Source organism: Alexandromys fortis, unplaced genomic scaffold (genome assembly GCF_014885135.2).
Source record: "Alexandromys fortis isolate MF-2015 unplaced genomic scaffold, M_Fortis_MF-2015_v1.1 scaffold_72, whole genome shotgun sequence".
Taxonomy (NCBI): Eukaryota; Metazoa; Chordata; class Mammalia; order Rodentia; family Cricetidae; genus Alexandromys; species Alexandromys fortis.
Genome location: NW_026067969.1, coordinates 1,588,210 through 1,608,262, shown reverse-complemented (window position 1 = coordinate 1,608,262; position 20,053 = coordinate 1,588,210). Strand labels below are relative to the sequence as shown.

Genomic DNA, 20,053 nt, shown 5'->3' with positions numbered 1-20,053 from the left:
TTTTTTTTGTTTTTCAAGACAGGGTTTCTCTGTGGCTTTGGAGCCTGTCCTGGAACTAGCTCTGTAGACCAGGCTGGCCTCGAACTCACAGAGATCTGCTTGCCTCTGCCTCCCGAGTGCTGGGATTAAAGGCGTGTGCCACCATCGCCCAGCTTAAAGATAACATTTATCAGCCCCGGGGTGGTGCGTGCCTTTAATTCTAGCACTCAGGAGGCAGAGGCAGGTAGATCTCTGTGAGTTCCAGGACAACTAGATCTACATAGTGAGCCACTGTCTCACAAAAAGATATGCTTAGGGTTATGGGGTGTTTGTTGTGCAGTGGTAGAATGCTTCCCTGGCATTTGAGGGGACCTGAGTCTCCTCCCCAGCACTATGAAAGTGTACAGATCATTGCACAGCAGAGCCTCTTTGATTTGCATGGTCAGAGCATCCCAGGCGGGCTCATCATCCTCATTGTCCACACTGACCCCCTGTCTCCATGATCACTGACTTCTCAGCCCTGTCCTCTGTTGACGTTTCATCTCTGTGGATGTGGTTTCGCAGGCACTATTGTAGATGGCATCACATAATGCTCTCCTTACTGTGCTGAACTCCTCTCACTGCGAAGTGTCCTCACGCTCTTCCAATGATTTTATTTAGAGTGAGTCCTGGTTCTCTCGCTGGCTGCCTGGAAAGAAAAGGACAGAGGCTTATCTACCAGATGATAAGAACAAATCAGTGAGTATTGTCCAGGTGTGGCAGTTGCTTAGTGGGAGTGGGTAGTAGGTGGTGATGGTCTGTCACTGGCTGATAGTATAATGTCTTGGGACTTAGGACAGACCTGAGAGTTGACATTTTCTGAAGTTGTAAAATATCTAAATTGGGTTCTAATTCTTTTTAGTTTCATTCTACTGATTTTTTTTCTTTTAAAATTTTTGGCAGATTGTTTGGGATGAAAAGAAAAACCGGTGGGTGAATTTGAATGAACCAGAGGAGGAGGTAAGTAGTGTGTCTAGGTCCCTGTGGGGGTGGGGCGGGGGGAGTGTTTGCTTTACTCCTTGTCACCTTTCTGCCTCCCTTTGGAGAGTCCTCACTGATCTCCATCGTGTTAAAGGCATTGCTGAGCTCTCTCTCCCTCTGCAGAAGAAGGCTCCACCCCCACCTCCAACATCGTTCCCCAGGGTTCCCCAGGTGACTCCCGCTGGACCTACAGGACCACCCACAGCCTCTGTGAACATGTTTTCTAGAAAAGCAGGTAATAGCTACAGCAGAAATCAGAGGTGTCTGGGGAGAACACTGCCCTATGGCATTCAGAGCACAGATAGCTGTCACAGTTATTTAGTACATGATGATGCCTTGGGATCTGAGTGGATGGCCCACAGGTTCCCAATAGACAGGTCTGCTGAGACCTCTTCTCTGGTGGACCTCATTGTTCTTCTGACTCAGTGGGAACAGAGTATATTGGATGTTGTAAGTTGCTTGTGCGCAACTGAGTTTGACTCCTGTTCTCATTGGTAGGTGGGTCCAGAGCTCGCTATGTGGATGTTCTAAACCCAAGTGGGACACAGCGGAGTGAGCCAGCTCTTGCTCCTTCGGATTTCTTTGCTCCACTTGCTCCGCTCCCAATCCCTTCTAACTTGTTCGTACCAAACCCAGGTAGGCAGCCCATGTGCTAGCTGATCCCTGTCCACCCTGCTTCTTCATAGTCTCTGTCTATGAGTCTCTGGCCTTCCTCCTTAGAAAAATGAATGACTGGGCTAAGGTACAAAGGACCAGAGGCTTGCATGTACTTCTTTGGCAATTGACCTTTCCTCTCTGAGAGTCCAGGGTCAAACCCTTTCATGTAGCTTGCTATACAGGATGTCCCAGAGATTGGGATGCTGACGACCTCATGCCTCCTCATTCACAGATGCAGAGGAGTCACATCCTGCAGAAGGAGCTCAGTCTAAGGCAGAGCCCACCCTGGAACCCAAGGTATGCACAGTCAGTTGGAAGAAGGTGAGGGGGCTTCCCTGTGTCCTTCCCCCCTGCAGGTCACTGTCTGGTATGCCTAGGTGATGACTCTGGTCACACTGTCTACATTTGTTTGGTAGAGAGACTAGAAGGCCTGAGAAAGGCGGTCAAGGTTGAGTTTGGAAAGGTGGAAAACTATAAAGGCCAATGGGGGTGATGGCTGTACAGAAGTGCAGTGCATTAATGCTTCTTGCTTTGACATGGTGTAGATAATTGACTTTTACATTAAATATATTTTACCAAAATTTTAAAAATAAGAAAAAAGTTAGAAAACAAAGAATTAGCTAGCAGTACTAAAAGTAAAAAAAAAAAAAAAGTGTATGTCAATGCAAAGAAAGCAAATGCATCCCATGTGATTAGGGAATCCTGCCCTGGTCTGGATCCCATGGCTTCTCACTGCCTCCATAAAGTTGGAGGGCAAGCCGGGCGGTGGTGGTGCACACCTTTAATCCCAGCACTCGGGAGGCAGAGGCAGGTGGATCTCTAGGAGTTCGAGGCCAGCCTGGTCTACAAAAGCTAGTTCTTGGACAGGAACCAAAGCTACAGAGAAACCCTGTTTCGAAAAAAAAAAAAAAAAAAAAAAAAAAGTTGGAGGGCAACAATGTGGAGCACATACAGGCATGTGGTCTGTGCCTAGCATGATTTGATGGCTGTTGCATCAAGAACTACTCCAAGCAGAACAGTGGGTCCTGGTGAAAACACCTGTGTGACCCCTCATAAAGACTCCTGGACATGTCAGAACAGTCTCTAGGCTACAGGAGCAAGCAATTTTTCTTTTGCCTGGTGTAAAAACTCTTTGGAATTTCAGAGTTACCACATTTCATATTTCCTCAACAGATGATAAGCTCTGCAGCACCGCCCCCGGGACCTGAACTCTCACCCTCCAAACTAGATGGCTCCCAGGGAGGAGAGGTAGGGACACCACACCATATGAGTACAGCGTGTGTGTGTGTGTGTGTGTGTGTGTGTGTGTGTGTGTTGTGCATTTGTGTCTTATGTGTATGCATGGATGAAAAAGGGGGGCATGTGTATGCATGTGCATGGGTGTGTGCATGTGCATGTATGTGTGGTCGTGTGTGGGTGCGGTGGGGTATTATGGCCTGGAATGGAAGCTTAGCCAGCTCAGTGGATTGGTTAGTGGCTTCTCTCTTTAGAAATGTGTGTGAGTCTGCAGAAAAAGGAAATGCAAGGCTGAAACACTTAATGTATTTTATTCACGGAAAGACATTAATTTGTGTGATCACTTTGGCTTCGGAGCTCTGAGCTCCTAACATCATCATCCTCTAGCCAGGTCTCCCTCAGAGTAGTCTGGCAATTGCTGAGGGCTATACAGATTTTTCCCCTTCTCAAGAGTTATGATGGTTTCTTACCAAAACTGTGGAGGGCATTTGAAGCTATCTCTGACTGTCTTCATTTGAGTGACATTGATTCTAATGGCATCATAAAGCTTTTGAACCCAGCTGGCAGCTTGGAGTAGTGGCGCATGCTGATCTTCATGTCTGTATCTGTGTGTGTTCTTGCTGTTCCATAGCTCTCGCGCTGTAGCTCTCTGAGCTCGCTCTCACAGGAAGTGAGCCGACATTTCCATCAGGTACCTGTGGCTGGTGGCTCCCTCCTTCCATGGGGCTGGCTGTGTAGCCCCTATGTCCCTTAGAGAGTCTGTTGTCCTCTTCACTTGTCACTAACCCCTTGACTTACTCAAGCATCATGTGGGCAAAGACGCAGTTTTCCTTCATTAAAGGACCTGGGTTTAGGATACTGCCTGGACATGATGGTGGTGGACTTGCCTCACAGGGTTTTGAATGCCCAGGTGAGCTATAACTCTGCTCCTTGTGAAGTGGACCTGACCCCAGCCATACTGTCAGCATCACCTGAGTTAGGACACCACTTGGGAAGAAAGATTTCTTCTTGCTGATGAGGCTTGAGGAAGTCTGTTTGCAGCCAGGGAGAGTATGGCTGTGATGGCCATCTTGCAACTAGTCTAAAGGAGGCAAGGATGCTTCACTTTCTGTTCTGGAGCCAGGCTGTCAGTAGCTTTCAACGGAAAGTCTTAAGGGAGCATTTCTGGCTGCCTGTGGCTGTAGAGCAAGCACACTGTCCAGGTCTCCTAACCGCTTGACCAGCACTGATGAAATATCAGTGTTCTGTGTTCATTGTCTGCATGTTTCTGTTCGGATTATTTTGCATGGTGCTTTGACTTTGGCTATTCTGTGAACCATCCAGTAATGAAAACCAGTGTTGCCAGAGCTGTCTCTCTCTGGGGCCTGTTTGGCGCATTAATGGTGCTTTCTGAGGTGTGGCTTTTGTCTGCTGCTGGGTCAGCAACTGCTGTGTAACACTGGCTTGCTGAGCTCCTTCTCTGTGCTTCACAGGCTCCTGGAGACCACTGTCCTGCAGGAGTCACTCCAGGCGGGTCTGTGCCCTTTTACAACCCTGCTCAGTTGGTGCAGGTGAGTGACCCTTGCCTATGTTCCCCACAGCCCTAGCTTGCCTGTTCAGTGAGTTGGGTTTTTTTTTTCTCTGACTCTTCTTTTTGTTTTTGTTTTTTTGAGATGTGGTTTCTCTGTGTAGCCTTGGCTGTCCTAGAACTCACCTTTGTAGGTGCCTGGCTGTTCTTTCATGCCCTAGATTTGCCTTCTTACTTAACCTGCATCCTCTGCTTGCCTCCTGTTCCTCCCACTGCTTTGGGCTCTTCAGGTTTAGGACTTTTCTTTCTGTTCCTTGTCATGGGCTGAGGGCAGCCTCCTGTCTTGCCAGTCTCCCATTGCTACATAGGATGTATGGCTTTAGCCACAGCCTCCCAGCCCCAGCCATTAGCTCTCCCTCCTCCCTCCTTTTCTCCTTGAGAGGAGCTCTAACAAGGAGACCCCTAGTTTGGAATCTTTTATGTTTCATTCCTGATTAATCCCTCTGTCTGGGTAACACACTGTCCAGCAGCTTCAGGCCTCAGCAGCTGATTTTGGCTCTGCCCTAAGTGCTGGGTTGGGAGTTTACTGGGTGTGGTTTTCAGATGGGAATTTTCACCAGGTCAAAAGAAGTAGTGCCATTTTCTGGTGCCCACTGTGAGAGTACAGGCCCTCATTCTGTTTCTGAAGACTGAAATGGCATCTTTCATTTGGGGTCAGTCATTGCCTGCCAGGAAGAGTCTGGAATGCACTGTATGCTTTCTCTCTGGCCACTGTTAGGGGGAGCTGTGGAAGAGACAAGCTCTTGGCAGGCATTTTTATTTTGGGAGCAGGGGACTTGAGTCAGGCGCTCATACATGCTAACCAAGTACTCTACAAACTGAGTTACATCCCCAGTCCTGCTGCATGCATCTTGTATGTGTGTGGGTTGTTTTTAATAGAAGAATAAACAATCAAAGTTTATTATTTAAATTTTTATTTTATGTGTATGTGTTTTGCTGCATATATGTCTATGCCGTGTGCATGCCTGGCACCTACAGAGACCAGAAGGCAACAGCTCTCCAGGAACTGGAGTTACAGACAGTAGCTTAAATTTGAATGTGCTATTCTCAGCTCATGCTCACAGGGACCCTGCCTGCCCTTGGCTGTGCTAGACCCAGTCATGGTCTCTATATAGTCCTCTTGGGGGTGCTGGCCCTGTGCTGATGAGGTTACTGTACCCCTAGTCACCATTTATGTCCATATTTTCAACTACAAAATCTCATTTTTCTTTTGACCTTGTAGTTGAATAGTTCTGCCAGATTCCTTGGCTTTGATCCCAATGCAGTCTTGTGAGGGAGGAAGAATGTGTGCCAGTGTTCTCTCCTGGCATGGAGCATCCCTGTGCTTTGCAGCAACGGAAGACCATAGGCCACATCCACTCTTGGACTCACTGAACCCTTAGCTGGCCCAGCTGTGTAGAGCTAGCCTCAGCCCTCTGGCCTTGACAGAAGTGTGACCGAGTGCAAACAAAGCATGTCTGCAGTGCTGTGGGCAGGAAGTGCTGAGCAGCAGAAACGTGGCACCTACAGAAGGTCTCATGCGTGACGCTAACACAGAGCTTGCCTGTTCTCAGTTCTCCCCGTGCTTACCCTGTAGATCATCCTGCTGCACAGCCCCTGGGCATGGACACTGTAGGTCACTGCTGTTCCTTTTGTTCCAGGCTTCTGTCACCTCGGGGAACTCAAGGCCAGGGAGGATTGGCCAAAGAAAATACGCGGCATTGAACTAGGAGTGCTGCTGGATTGTACTTGGAACCCTGAGATGACTAGATAACGGTTCTCCACCAAGAACCAAACTGGCTGCCTCAGGCCTCGTGGATCCCAGATGGGCTTGGCAGTAACCCAGAGCCGGTCATACTGTGTGTCTCCCTCCTTACAGCCCATGTATATGAATTACTGAAAAATTGATTCCATGCTTCCTTTCTGATGCTGGATAGAATGAATCTAATTCAAAGTCTTTTATGTAAAAGAACTATGTTTCTTTCCTAGTCACTTTAGACAAATTAAGGATATAATAGTTTGAGTCTTTTGAGAATACTCCTGACGTGAGGCTAGACAGGGCTTCCCCACAGGAGAGCATAGTTCCTTGGAAACCAGGGCCTTGCTCACCTGAGAAATGGTGCAAACCAACCAGGATTCCTTAGGCTGCTGAGAGAAGAGTGAGTGCTTGACTGGAGATGAACTGCCTCTGTTGGGCTGCCTGGCCTAAGGAAGAGCCACTAACTTGGGCTGCTCTGCCCTGTCCTGTGAACCAGGTCCTCTGGGGCCACCAGATGGCAGTGGCCCACAGGCTGGGAGGAAAGCTATTACCAGGGCATGTCCCCAAGAAATTCCCAGCTTCACTCCATTTTCTGTGGCCTGATTAGGGCTGGGTGGATTTTACTGCTCAGAGTTTCCCCTTGTGGCCCAGTCACTGGGGAGAGCCCCAGGGAGCTGATGTTCTGAAGCTGCTGATCTGATTAGCCAACCAGGTCAAAACCTGGCTGCATGCTGCAAAATATTGCCCTCCTAGTGAGGGGTCTGTATGGGCTGTGTGGGGCCCTCCAGCTGACTCACCTGCACAGACATCTTTCAAGGACTTGGTGGTATCCTAGCAGACACTCTGGGACCTGACATCTCTACCCCAGAGCCCATCAGGGACCGCAGCAGCTGCCCACTGACTCAGCCACATCCCTCTTCAAGGAGCTGCTGCTGCCTCAGACTCAGAGCTTTAAGGCTTCACTGACTGTTCCTAAAACTATCCTTTTACTCTAAAGAGGAGGGGACAGAGATTTTTTAAATATTTAATAAAATCAGCAGGTAATTTGGGTAGAAAACATAAATGGTTTGGTTTGGTATTAAATTTAGAAATTGTAGACTGTGGAATTAGTACAGCCCTTCCTGGTTTTCTGGTTCCCCGCATCATCTAGAAATACTCACAGAATGGTTTCCAGAATGTTCCATAGGTGAGTGCGCCCAGACCCTCCTGTATGGTCACTAAGAAAGGCCTGTCCCTGAGGGTCAGTAGCACCTTGTGTCCTTACTGGGACCAGGCAGGATACTTGCCTCTGGTGCAACCCTGCCCAGGCTCTGTGTTGACTGCCAACCACTTTTGATTCAAGAAGCTTCCTCCCTGGGAGCTGCTATTTTTCCTAAATTAAAATTGTTAAATAAAATATTTTGGGCTCTCAAGAACCTCATTTATGGCTTCGTTTGTGTTTTGAGGGGCTGACCAGTGAGATCCTAAGTGTGACCGCAGCCTTGGGCTACTGTCGGGTTGGACATGGTTTGTCTGGAGTAGGTACCGCCTCTGTCGGACAGGGCGTGACCTCGTGTGGGGGGTGTGGCTTCCGGGCACGGGGTGTAGTCCTCCAGCCTCCAGGGGCCGCTGTGGGCGGCGTTGTGATACTGAGCTGGGCAGTTTGTAAGCAACCACAGAGCGGGGCCTGGGCCAGGGTGACCACTAGGCTGAGCTGTGGCGAACCCTGGGCGGGGGCACGGGGCAGCAGTCGTTGTTCCAGCCGCCACCGTGACTGGGCTAGCCCCGCCTCCCAGCACCGGGCCCTGCTGAATCAGAACAGGCGGCGGGTCTGCGGGTCTGCGACCGAACGGTGGGCACAGGTGAGCCTAGGACGGCGAGCGCGCTGCCCTACTCTGCCAGGGTCGGGTGGAGTGGTCACCCAGGGTGTGGGATAGATTTCTACAGCTCCGAGGAGGAAGTGCAGCCCCCACCCCCTGGTGCCTATTCCTACGAGGTCGCTTTAAGAGCATCAAGCTGGTTTCAGGGAGCTAAGAGAGATTTTCCGGATCTCCTTAGGTATCTATGAGAACTCAGGACTCCAGCCATGCAGCCACAGGCCCTGCTCCAAAAGGACCGCCCCATGCCTCAAAGGGAACCACCCGAATTTTCTTGGCATCCAACTGGTGACCTCTGACGTGCATCCTTGACAACACGAGTTGCTTGCTAACCTCCGAGAGAGGATCCCTTTCCTTAGGAGGGCCAGGCTAAGTGGGTGAGGTCTGGCCTGGTCCGGACTATGCCGTCCAAGTCAGCTTGCCTGCGTCGTCACACGGAGGTACCTGGGCAGCTGGAGGGCAGAATGCTCCAGGGACAGCTTCCAAACACAGACAAGAACCTCACCCCAACACCGGTCTCCCTACCAGCCACTGACCCTCACACTCCAGAGATAAACCCCATGCCTCCTTTCAGCATTCCAGCAAAACCAAACAACCAGAACCCAGAAGCTAAAGCAAACCCCATCACCCCACAGCTGCCCATGAGACCCAAGTTGGAGCGAACCCTGTCCCTGGATGACAAGGGCTGGAGAAGGAGGCGTTTCCAGGATAGTCAGGAGGATCTGACTGTCCAGAATGGGACCAGTCCCTGCAGGGGCTCCATGCAGGACTCTGTTGCCCAGTCTCCTGCCTGCAGCCGGCCCCTACCCTGCCTCAGCACATCTTTACAGGAGATCCCTAAGCCCCGAAGGGCCACAGGCAGTGAGGGCGGGAGCCCATCCTTGTGGAGTGACTGTCTCCCTGGTATGATCAGCACCTCCTTGGACCTCCTGCACAGAGAGGCCTCCCCAAGTGGGGGCTCCCCCAGGTTGGCAAGTTTGCATGCCGCACACACACCACCCGCCATGGACCTCAACATAGCCTCCACCTCTCTGAGAACAGCCAACAAGGTTGACCCCGAGCATGCCGACTACAAGCTCCGCATGCAGACCAGGCTGGTCAGGACCCACAGCAGCCTGGGCCCTAGCAGGCCCCGGAGCCCCCTGGCTGGTGACGACCACTCCATTCACTCAGCTAGATCTTCCTTCAGCCTTCTGGCTCCCATCCGCACCAAGGACATCAGAAGCAGGTAGGCTTCTTGGTGGGGAACTCGGGGGCTATCAGCTCTGTCTAATCAGGCCAAGGGCACACTGAGCCAGGCATGGTGGCTCGTGCTTGTAGTCCCGGCACTTGAAAGGCAGAGATAGGGTAATTACAAGTTCAAAGCCAGCCTGAGCTACATAGTGAGCTATCTATATACCTAGGTAAGTGAGGAAGACTAGCTGCACAGGGGCCATAAAGAATGTGGAAGATAAGGCAGGACTCCCATCCTCTTTCAGACATCCTGCCTTTCTCCTTCTGTCTGTCTCATTCCAGAACCTTTTCTTTGTGGCTCAATGTCATCCACAGACACTGTAAACGTAGATCATTCTACCTCCACCGTATGTAGGCGGATGAGGACACACCCATCTTGCTATCATTGCTCCCATAGTTGCTACTTCCTCGCATCCTGGCGGGAAGTTTTCTCGGTGTCTGAATTGGTCCCTTTGTTTTTTCTGTGTGGAGGGTCGCAGGTTTCTTTAGCTATGCCTTTATTGAACCACTGCCCGTGAGGAGCAGTCAGCGACCCTCAGTGACACCTGAAGAAGGGTTGAGTACTGTCCCATCACAGTGGGCCACGGGTCAGAATTTTAACAGGACGTTTAGACACCAGTTAAACTACTGGACCAAGTGACATCCCGGGGCCACAGGCTTGACTAGTTTACCATATGCCCTTGGGAGAGCTTCCACACTGTCTTGAGTCACAGGGTCCCAGTGTCTGTGGTGGGGATTTGCTGATGTCCACGGAGGCCTCTAACATGCCATAACATTCCAAGAATGTACAGGACCTCTGTTTCTTGTGCTGGGTCTTTCCGACTCCAGTCATTAACTTGTGTGGACTTACAGAAAAGAGCCTGGGGGTAGCCAGGATGAGCCCTTCCTGCCTATGATGTCTCCATGCTGACTCTACTCTCCTGAATCCACAAGCCGCATCCACCACTGGGGGCACAGGCCCAGTGCATGGCCTGTCCAAATCTAGAGCCTCATTTTCCAAGCTGGCCGCCTTCTGGGGTCTTGTTCTTGGCCCGTAAGGTGCATCCTGCCTCTCTCCCCCACAACCATGTTGTGGGACAGAGGTGGGTGGGGAAGTGAGAGCAGGGAGAATCTGGAGATGGCTCCTGCAGCTGTTTCCAGGAGCTGCCCTGACGGGTGACTATGGGTTAGAAGGTTTCATACAAAGAGACCTCGCGGCAGAAAATGGAATGGATTGTCAGCAGGGTTTCCTCGATCTAGAGAGCCAAAAGGACCTACCTTTCCTCTGAGAGCGGTGTGATCTCTGGCAGTGTAGCTCCTGCCTACATCTCCGGGTGGTCACTTCTAAGTTTCCAGTCAGTGGCTCCAGCCATGCTAACTGTAGGGCCCTCTTCTGGAGATGCTGCGGTGCTTGTATCTGCACAGACTGCTTACAAAGAGGGTCACATTCTGAGGGGTCAGGAGGTGGGGAGCACCATTCAGTCCCCTTTAGATGCTGAAGGTAGGCCTTACTCCCTGTACTCATAGGCAGGCCTACAGGTAGGGCCCTCTATCCTCTACGCCACACTTCTTCACCAAGCCTGGCTCCTCTTTGACATGCCCTGGTACCCTTCTAGCATGTCTAGTTATCAGTCGGCCAGTAATCCTATATATATGCATTGACATTTGACCTGCATGTCTTTGTGAGGGAGTCAGGTCCACTGAAATTTGAGTTACAGACAGTTGTGAGCTGCCATGTGGGTGCTGGGAATTGAACCTGGGTCCTCTGGAAGAGAGCAGTCACTGCTCTTAACTACTGAACCATCTCTCCAGCCCCCCAGCAATCCTTTTAAATATTTAAATATTTTTATTATTTTTAATTAGGTGTAGGTGTGTGTGTGTGCATGTGCACACCCACGGGCATGTAGGTATTTCCATGTGAATACAGGTGTCTGCAAAGGTCAGAAGTGTTGGATTCCCCAGAGCTGGAGTAATAGGCAGTTGTGAGCTGTCTGATGTGAGTGCTGGGTACCAAATTTGGATGCTCTGAAAAAGCGGCAAGCACTCTTAACCACTGAACCATTTCTCCAGTCCCACAGGGGTCTTTAAAAGAGTACTGTATCTACCACATTCAAAGCATTATTACTTGCAATCCATAGGAAGTGAAAATAAGTCTGAGTGATATCCGTGGGCCCCTATTGCATCCCTGGGAAGTAATGGAGGAGGGGCTGCAGTAGTCTTTCTTGGACCACCAACCCCCAAATCATAATACACTTATTATTAATTATGAAAGCTTGGCATTAGCTTAAACTTGTTTCTAACTAGCTCTTATAACTTAAATTAACCTATTTCTATAAATCTGTGTGCTGACACATGGCTCATGGCTTTTACCTCTCCCCTTGCATGTCCTGCTTCCTCTCCATCTTCTCTGGCATCCTTCCTAAGCCTAGATTCAATTCATCTCTTCTTTCTCTCTGCCCAGAAGTCCTGCCTAACCTCTTCCTGCTTAGCTATTGGCCATTTGGCTCTTTATTTTTTATTTATTTATTTATTTTAATTTGGCTCTTTATTAAACCAATCAGAAGGCACCTTGGCAAAGACACATCTTCACAGTGTACAAAAAAGATTATTCTGCAGCAAGGGGCTTGGTCCAGTTCTGCCTCATACTTCACAACCACAGTTTGTGGGGTTTGGTTCTTTACTACCGTGTGGGTCCTTGGAATCACTTACGCCATCAGGTTGGTGGGAAGCACCTTACTGAGTCATTTCACCAGCCTAACCTGCCACTTTGTGTGCATGTGACAAGTTCTCACTATATAGACCAGGCTGACCTTGAATTCACAAATATCCAGCCTCTTGGATTAAAGACTTCATTGCCATTTTTCACCAGAAGATCTGGGGTACCCTCCCTTAAATGGGTTGGGAAGAAGCTGTGCCCCCTAAGGCTGGGCACAGCAGTGAGCTTCTACCCTGCCGCTGTCCAGTCACTTTCTGTAGTCACTTGGACAAACTGTGGCTCCCTAGGTTGGAGGAAGCAGGGTCAGCCTGTAAGGAGGGACACAGGCTTAGGGGCTGGTGACTGAAGACTAGCCTGGGCCTGCCTTTGTTCAGTGGTCCTTTCCTAATGGTATGTGACTCGGAAATTTGCTCCACCCCAACTGGTGTCTGAACCCAGCTAGCACATTAGTGACTGATTCATCTACTTGGAGGTGAGATCCAAAAGGTCCCTCACTGTGACAGCTTGGTTTCCCTCCTGAAAGTATACAGAGCTGTACCATCAGATGTTCTGTCCAGTGGGGTTCAGGAGCATGGTTCTGGCTTCAGTCGGCCATTGATCTTCGGGACTTGGTTATAATTGGATCTTCAGAGGAACATGGTTTTGTCCATGCATTCTGAGCAAGTTTGGCAAAACCAGTAAGGTAGGCTAAGCATTGTGGAGCATACCTTCATCCCAGCTACTGGGAGACAGGCAGGAAGATCCCCAGTTGAAGGTCAGCCTGGGCACAGCAACACTTCGTCTCAAAACAAAACAAAAGAAACAAATCGAAAAAGGCCCAGGATGTAGCTCAGGGGAGAGGTAGCTCATGTAGCACGCATGAAGATATGGGTTCCATCTCAAGCATCACTAAAAATAGGGTGAGGGGTAGTTGGAGAGATGGCTCAGTGGCTGAGAGCACTGCTGTTTTTGCAGAGGACCTGGGTTTGGTTCCCAGCACCCACATGGTGGCTCACAATCATAAGTCAAGTTCCAGAGGGGTCTGATGCCGCCTTCTGACCAAAAGCACCAGGCATGCACATGCATGGTGCACATACACACATGCAGGCAAAATACTCATACAAATAAAATAATTTTGGGTTTTTTTTCTTGTTTGTTTGTTTGTTTGTTTTTAGAAAGACAGCCCAGGGGCTGGAGAGATGGCTCAGAGGTTAAGAGCACTGGCTGCTCTTCCAGAGGTCCTGAGTTCAATTCCCAGCAACCACATGGCTCACAACCATCTGTAGTGAGATCTGGTGCCCTCTTTTGGCATGCAGGCATACATGCAGGCAGAGCACTGTATATGTAATAAATAAATCAAGAAAGAAAGAAAAGGAAGGAAGGAAGGAAGGAAGGAAGGAAGGAAGGAAGGAAGGAAGGAAGGAAGAAAGGAAGGAAGAAAGGAAGAAAGGAAGAAAGGAAGACAGCCCAGACCGTCTTGGTACTTACTTTGTAGACCAGGCTGGCCTCAAACTCACAGAAATCCGTCTGCCTCTGTCTCCTGAGCGCTGGGACTAAAGGAGGTTGCCACCACTACCCAGCAGGACTTCATTTCTTAAAGGGCTGGAGAATAATGCAAACAAATCTAATATTTCTCAGTGCATGAAAAATTATGTGATATTCGGATTTTTAATGGTCTATTTATATTTCATGTGCATTAGGGTTTTGCCTGTATGTTGTGTGTGTGAAGGTGTCAAACCCCTTGGAGCTAGAGTTATAGACAGCTGTGAGCTGCCACATGGGTGCTGAGAATTGAACCCAGATCCCCAGGAAGAACAGCCTGTGCTCTTAACTGTCCATCTCTGTCCATCCCTCCGACCCTGAGATTCAGATTTTATTGCCCTTATAAACACATCTTTCTGGGCACACATCATTTCTGTCTAAGGGTTTTTGTGCTTCTGTGCTGTGGCAATGAAGTTGAGTGATAGGGCAGAGACCCTGTCACCCACAGGACTGTGTATATCCAGTATCTCTGTCCAGGATGCTTGGGCAGGCCCTCTAGTTCATGACGCACACTTGTGTGCTGGGTAGGTCAAGAGATTCATCACACTGTTAGGACTGTATCTCAGCTTGTCAGGCGTGGCTTCATTCCACTGAAATCTGGAGATGGGCTGAAGTCGGGGAGATGGGTGTCACAGTGGCTTGCTATGAAAGTGGTCCTGCACTGGAATTCCCAGCTCCAGAGGTGACACTGATGCCTGGCATGTCAGTGTTGTCCTCAGGGTTCACATGGCTTGTAGGACTGATGCTTTGGAGAAAGTGGCTCCAGAGGCACCTGTCACTGAGGTTAGCTGCTCACTTGTCTCTTTTTGCAGGAGCTACCTGGAGGGAAGTCTTATGGCCAGTGGAGCCCTGCTAGGAGCAGATGAACTAGCCAGGTACTTCCCAGACCGGAACATGGCTCTCTTCGTGGCCACCTGGAACATGCAGGGCCAGAAGGTGAGAGGGGTCACAGTGAGGTAAGGCAGAGGCAGCTGGGTTCCATGTCCTTGGAGAGCCTATTCCCAGAGACCCCAGCACAGTCCACTGGTCACAACACGGGCATAAAGATAAACAAGCGGGCTGCCTCCATCTCTGTGAGCCCTTGTGAAGGACTAGGGTTGGACATGCACCTGGGGAGGATAATCAGACCTGGTTCATGCTGCACAATCTAGGGTACCTGGTAAGGTGGGACCCAGGCTGGAAGGTAGTAAGTGAACAAATCTGGGCTCAAAGAGGGAAACTGAGGTATCTGACATGTCACGGTTCCCTGGGAGAGCAAACCCACAGCCGTGCACAACTTCTCTTTGAAAAGAGGCTGTTCTGTGACCGCCCTGAGATGACTGTGCAGGGGCTTGCTCTTCAGCTTCTGCCCCCAGACCGGAGGGAGCCTCGTGGTCTTGACTGTTGTGTGGCTCTTCACTGCAGGAGCTCCCGGCGAGCCTGGATGAGTTTCTGCTCCCCACGGAGGCCGACTATAGTCAGGACTTGTATGTCATTGGCGTTCAGGAGGGCTGCTCTGACAGGTGAGGCACCGTGCAGCCGCCACTGTTGGGGCCTCCACCGTCCTGTGTGGACAGTTCACTGAGATAGTCCTGTAAGCCTGAAGGGTGGGACGTGAGGTCCTCCTATGGGGCTAGATAGCAGCCCCCATGCCTCACTGAAATGAATGTACCTATAGTCAGCGGTGTTTCAGGTTTTGTCTGCAGTTGGCCAAGGGAGCACAGAAGCAACCAAGATACCTGGTTCATACACAGGTTCTGGACTGCTGCAGTTCTGGCCACATATCCCGTGGCACCCTGACTGCTGTCCCTGGGAAGTGATCCCATAGCTATGTGCTTCTAACTGCAGCTCGTGGGGTTCCCTGGCCTGTTAGGAGAGCAGCAGGCCTGCTGCATGCTCTGGGTTAGAGAACCTGTCCTCAGAGGTCCCAAGTAGTGATGGGGCCCACCCCTGCCAGCCTGCAGAACTCTGACAGCTCTTCTGGTCTTAGGTGGGATTGGAAGTCTGCACATACCATCAGAGGGGGTTCGGGCCTGCAGCCAGCCTGAAGGGTCTCACAGCGCACAAAGATGCCATTAGCCTTGTCATTATCATCAGTACGAGGCCCAATTTGAGGGGCACCTAGGAATGCTTCCAGGGGCTCTCTGGGCAGCAGATAGGAGAAGGTGGCACTAAAAGGCCACCGTTTATGTAAAGGCCATGCCTTATAACCTGCTTCCTCCTCACAGGCGAGAGTGGGAGACACGCCTGCATGAGACACTGGGCCCTCAGTATGTGTTGCTGTCGTCAGCAGCACATGGGGTCCTGTACATGTCCCTGTTTATCCGAAGGGACCTCATCTGGTTCTGTTCAGGTAGGTGCCGCCACGGGGCTTCTCCGCCACCACTCCTCTTTCCGTTTCTCCCTCTCTCTCGCTCCCGTGTGTGCCTGCACCACAGAGCACATGTGGAGGTCAGAGGACAACCTGAGTCAGTTCTTCACCGCAAATAGGAGTTCAGGTCTTCAGGGTTGACGTCTTCATGGCCTGTACCGTGGCTTCTGTATCTACCACTCCCAGGGATCTAGGTACCTCCATATACAGGCTCTGATAACATGTAGCTCCTGTCAACATTCGGGTCCCCTGACAGCAAACTGCAACCTCTCTCATGCCCGGAATCCAGCCTCTGAGGTTCCCGTGTCTGAATACACACGCACAGCTACACTTACTGCAGCTGTGCTCGTGAAGGCCCTGAACCCCCATTCCTCGCCTTGCAGAGGTCGAGTACTCCACGGTAACTACGCGCATCGTGTCTCAGATCAAGACCAAGGGGGCCCTGGGTGTCAGCTTCACCTTTTTCGGCACCTCCTTCCTCTTCATCACCTCTCACTTCACCTGTAAGTGTTTGCAAGGCAGTCATGTGGTCCTGATGCTGGTCTCGGAGCAGCTTCCCCTCCTCACAGGTCGCTGTGGGCGGGTCATGGTGGGCTCTGCCTCAGGGCCCGACACTCAGGACATTCGCTTCTGTCAACCACAGTCCTCCGAGGCAGAGCACTGCAGCAGGCCACTGGGTGGTAGTGGGGGACAGTCTGGGTGTGGGGCAGTCTTCCTGGCAGGTTTTTCACAGAAGCTCAAGTGTCTACTCTGTTGGCCTCATAGCTGGAGATGGGAAGGTAGCTGAGCGGCTGCTGGACTACAGCAGAACCATCCAAGCCCTAGCCCTGCCCCGGAATGTGCCAGACACGAACCCCTACCGCTCCAGTGCAGGTGAGGGTTGTAGCAGCACAAGGCCCTCTGCACATGACTGTTTCTGTCCCTTGGTCCCTGGCAGCTTAGCCGAAACCACTGGAGGACTTTTGAGAATCATGAAGTCCTCACTACTGAAACAGCTACTAGGTTTGCACCTGGGCAGATGGGAGCCCACAAGGTCCAATGGCTTGCCCAGGGCCATCACTGTCCACAAGTTCTCACCGCTGAGCACTTCCTGGCCCACGCTGAGCTGTGAGCTGATAGGCTGTGGCTAGCCTGCTGCATGCATCAAGGCTGTCCCTTGCATATGGACTACACAGATGTCTTCCCAGTCCTCTGCAGCTGTTGACCTTGGCTGTTCCCCTCACTAGCCTCTTCCTGGGGGAGTTGTGGGGAAGGGGACCCACACAAAGGAGGACTTCCCGCTTGGCCTACAGCTCATCCACCTGTCAGCAGGCCATAGCAGGTGAGGGGAGGCCAGAACCAATGTATTCTCCCACATGTGCCCAGGGGATGTCACTACCCGCTTTGACGAGGTGTTCTGGTTTGGGGACTTCAACTTCCGCCTGAGTGGTGGACGAGTGGCTGTGGAGGCCTTCCTGAAGCAGGAACCAGAGGTGGATGTGCTGGCCCTCCTGCAACACGACCAGCTCACTCGGGAGATGAAGAAAGGTGAGTGGCCTGGGGAGCAGCTCCTTGGGTGTGGCAGGCCCTCCCTGAACTCTCCCGCGTTACAGGCTCCATCTTCAGGGGCTTTGAGGAGGCAGAAATCCACTTCCTCCCATCCTACAAGTTTGACATTGGTAAGGACACCTACGACAGCACCTCTAAGCAGAGGACACCTTCCTACACGGTATGTAACTTCAGCCTCGGGATTCCAGCCAGCTTAGCCAGCCTAAAACTCAGCTCCGGGCCTGAGGCCACTGACCGCATACTCACAGCTTACTGGGGGTGGAGGAGAGTTTCTGAGCCATCCCTGATTCACACCTGGGTTCATCTGTCTGGTACTAGGAAGGGACAAGGGAGACACATGCACCCTGCCTGGTTTTTCCACCAGACCACGATAGCACCTTGTGGGACCACGGGACATCCTTGAGGCAAGGCAGGTCCCCACTGCTCTCAGATGCCATCCACACAAGTCTTTAGATTCCTAACAGTAAGAGGTCCAGGTTCAGTGGGGAGGGCTGCAGGCCCCTTGCTGCAGAGGCATCTGTAGCAGAATGGCACAGTCTCTGCTCCTGCTTCACCATCTTTTCTGAAGGACCGGGTCTTATACAAAAGCCGCCACAAGGGTGACATCTGTCCCATGAAGTATTCCTCTTGCCCTGGGATCAAGACTTCAGACCACCGTCCTGTGTATGGCCTGTTCCGGGTGAAAGTGAGGCCAGGGAGAGACAAGTAAGTCCCTGCTCACCCTCAGAGCTGGCTGGGCTCTCTGAGAGCCCTTACCAGTTTTGGATGGGATGACTTTTTTGGGAGCGGTTACAGGCTTAGATGTAGAAGAGCATGTCACTGTTTCATGTTGTAACACAGCGGACAGACTGGGTGCCAACAAACCCCTAGGTTAACATAAAGTTGCTTTCATCTGAGCCTAGGTCCTAGCAGTTCTCAGGGTTTCCCTGTAACCCTCAGGTTGCTAACCTTTGGGGTTCCATGAACCAGCATCTTGTTCTATGACCTCAGGTTCCCTAGGTTGAGCAAGCTCCTGGAGCAGTATCCCACACACAGAATTGTGGTTGGGGCTAGGGCGGCCTAGATGGGATGGATGAACCATAACCTTATAAACACATAGTAGTGTCTACCTATATGGGGCTCAGCAGGTGTGTGGCTGGATGAAGTTTAAGCCAGTTCTTCTTACGGGTCTTTCTTCCACAGCATCCCATTAGCCGCTGGCAAGTTTGATCGAGAACTGTATTTGATAGGAATTAAAAGACGGATTTCAAAAGAACTTCAGAAACAGCAGACAATGAAAAATCAGATCTCTAGTGCTGTCTGCACTGTGTCTTGAAGTCACAAGTACTGGCCACTGCAGCTCAGGGACCAAGGCCACTGGAAAGAGATTGGGCTTGTGCTTGGGTGTCTCCTGCCACGTTGGGGTCGGTCTAATAAACCATGGCTAGGGCTATCCTGCTCTCACTACAGACCCCACCCCTCAGGACAGCATTGGGCCGGCCAGGCCATGCTTATGTCGGGGCAGGCCTGCTGTTTACGCCATGTTCCTACAGGCACATGGCGGAGATTTGTTCTGAGCATGGCTTATACCACCAAGCAGCAGCCACACACAAAAACTGTAGACAGTGGTGAGGCTTGCCCTAAGCAGCCCTCCCCACAGGAACGGCCAACTTCCTGCCATGGGGCACTGCAGCCTCTTAACCCTCTTTGTTCCTGTTCTCACGCCAGCCCCTTCCTCTTCTGGGGAGGGATCAGGCAACCTCTAAAAGCTTAGGTAACCAATGGTCCTAAAACCTGCCAAGGCCTAGAATTCAGAGACCAAAGCCAGTCACTTCTACATCCTGGCTCCATACTCCCGGCCTCCAGTTGAAAGGGGCCTCTCCTCTCCACAGCTGTTACTAGCTCATGGTTTTAGAAGCTTCAGACCATTGCTTTTGTGCTGCTAGCCCAGAATGGCATTAGAAGTGGTGTCGCTGGCAGCGCATTGGTGGGCTCCACTCCTTGAAGGTGGCTTAGAACTCATCATAGCTCTCAGTCTCGCCCCATCCGAGACATAGCCTTGAATGTACAGACACCTAGGGGCATCCACTCTAGTCTTCTAAATAATTTATTTTTCCATATTTATATTTTTAAATAAATGCATATATTTAATCGTGAGCTCTTTTTGGCCAAAGACTGAACCTTTGAAGAAGCAGTCTGCCATGCATTCCAGGGCCTCGGGACAACCCCAGGTTTTTAAAGGGCAATAGAAGTCAAAAAGCAGCATTTTTTTTTTAATTAAAAAACAGGGTTTCTGTTTAATAGCTCTGGCTGTCCTGGGACTCACTTTGTAGACCAGGCTGGTCTCAAACTTGGAGATCTGCCTGCCTCAGAATCTCGAGTGCTGGGGTTAAATGTGTGTGCTATGACCTCCCAGCAAAGGCAACAATTTTAGTCTTACCTGTCACCTGCTACTCAGCCCCATCCCAGGTCCTTCTGCTAGGTGTTGTCCCTGCTCATGGCCAGAAGTGGCAACGGCTGGGAAAAGTGACCACTTGGGACTCCAGTGACTCACAGTAAAACATGCTAACAAATGAGATAAAACTTGCCAACATCAGCTTCTAGAATGTGGGATGTCAGCAAACCCAGGCCTTTTTGCTTCAATAAACCACTCAAATGTATGTGGAAAGTGTCA

At 50.9% G+C, this 20,053-nt stretch overlaps 2 protein-coding genes across 12 annotated transcripts in view; both read left to right on the top strand.

The window, feature by feature from the left end:
- Sec16a (SEC16 homolog A, endoplasmic reticulum export factor) overlaps nucleotides 1-7,617 on the top strand; it is a 35,397-nt gene extending 27,780 nt beyond the window's left edge. For 7 of the 9 annotated variants that reach the window (XM_050155106.1, XM_050155102.1, XM_050155101.1 and 4 more), the window contains 9 exons: nucleotides 640-717; nucleotides 922-978; nucleotides 1,123-1,234; nucleotides 1,498-1,635; nucleotides 1,889-1,953; nucleotides 2,830-2,904; nucleotides 3,524-3,583; nucleotides 4,365-4,442; nucleotides 6,100-7,617. In XM_050155106.1, coding sequence (XP_050011063.1) covers nucleotides 640-717; nucleotides 922-978; nucleotides 1,123-1,234; nucleotides 1,498-1,635; nucleotides 1,889-1,953; nucleotides 2,830-2,904; nucleotides 3,524-3,583; nucleotides 4,365-4,442; nucleotides 6,100-6,168 — 732 coding nt within the window. In that variant the 3' untranslated portion in view covers nucleotides 6,169-7,617. The remainder of the gene's footprint in view (nucleotides 1-639; nucleotides 718-921; nucleotides 979-1,122; nucleotides 1,235-1,497; nucleotides 1,636-1,888; nucleotides 1,954-2,829; nucleotides 2,905-3,523; nucleotides 3,584-4,364; nucleotides 4,443-6,099) is intronic. The other 2 variants (XM_050155107.1, XM_050155108.1) reach the window with 2 other exon arrangements.
- Nucleotides 7,618-7,738: 121 nt separating this feature from the next.
- Nucleotides 7,739-20,039, top strand: Inpp5e (inositol polyphosphate-5-phosphatase E). Of its 3 annotated transcripts, none has more exons than XM_050155111.1 (11): nucleotides 7,739-8,038; nucleotides 8,235-9,281; nucleotides 14,315-14,438; nucleotides 14,907-15,004; nucleotides 15,710-15,834; nucleotides 16,236-16,355; nucleotides 16,618-16,854; nucleotides 17,218-17,379; nucleotides 17,445-17,560; nucleotides 17,969-18,105; nucleotides 18,583-20,039. In XM_050155111.1, exons 2-11 carry the CDS (start codon nucleotides 8,455-8,457, stop codon nucleotides 18,713-18,715), a joined length of 2,079 nt encoding a protein of 692 aa, XP_050011068.1. In that variant the 5' UTR covers nucleotides 7,739-8,038; nucleotides 8,235-8,454; the 3' UTR covers nucleotides 18,716-20,039. The 3 variants fall into 3 exon arrangements, with proteins under 3 accessions (XP_050011068.1, XP_050011070.1, XP_050011069.1); XM_050155113.1 differs by having other exon boundaries at nucleotides 7,746-8,038; nucleotides 16,618-16,725; XM_050155112.1 differs by lacking the exon at nucleotides 7,739-8,038 and having other exon boundaries at nucleotides 8,045-9,281.
- Nucleotides 20,040-20,053: the final 14 nt, after the last annotated feature.

Bases quoted from the DNA above. Each gene is read 5' to 3' on its own strand.
- Inpp5e (XM_050155111.1), top strand. From the start codon at position 8,455: ATGCCGTCCAAGTCAGCTTGCCTGCGTCGTCACACGGAGGTACCTGGG. The intron at 14,439-14,906 runs GTGAGAGGGGTC...TCTTCACTGCAG, and splicing joins GGAACATGCAGGGCCAGAAG to GAGCTCCCGGCGAGCCTGGA. The intron at 15,835-16,235 runs GTAGGTGCCGCC...CTCGCCTTGCAG, and splicing joins CCTCATCTGGTTCTGTTCAG to AGGTCGAGTACTCCACGGTA.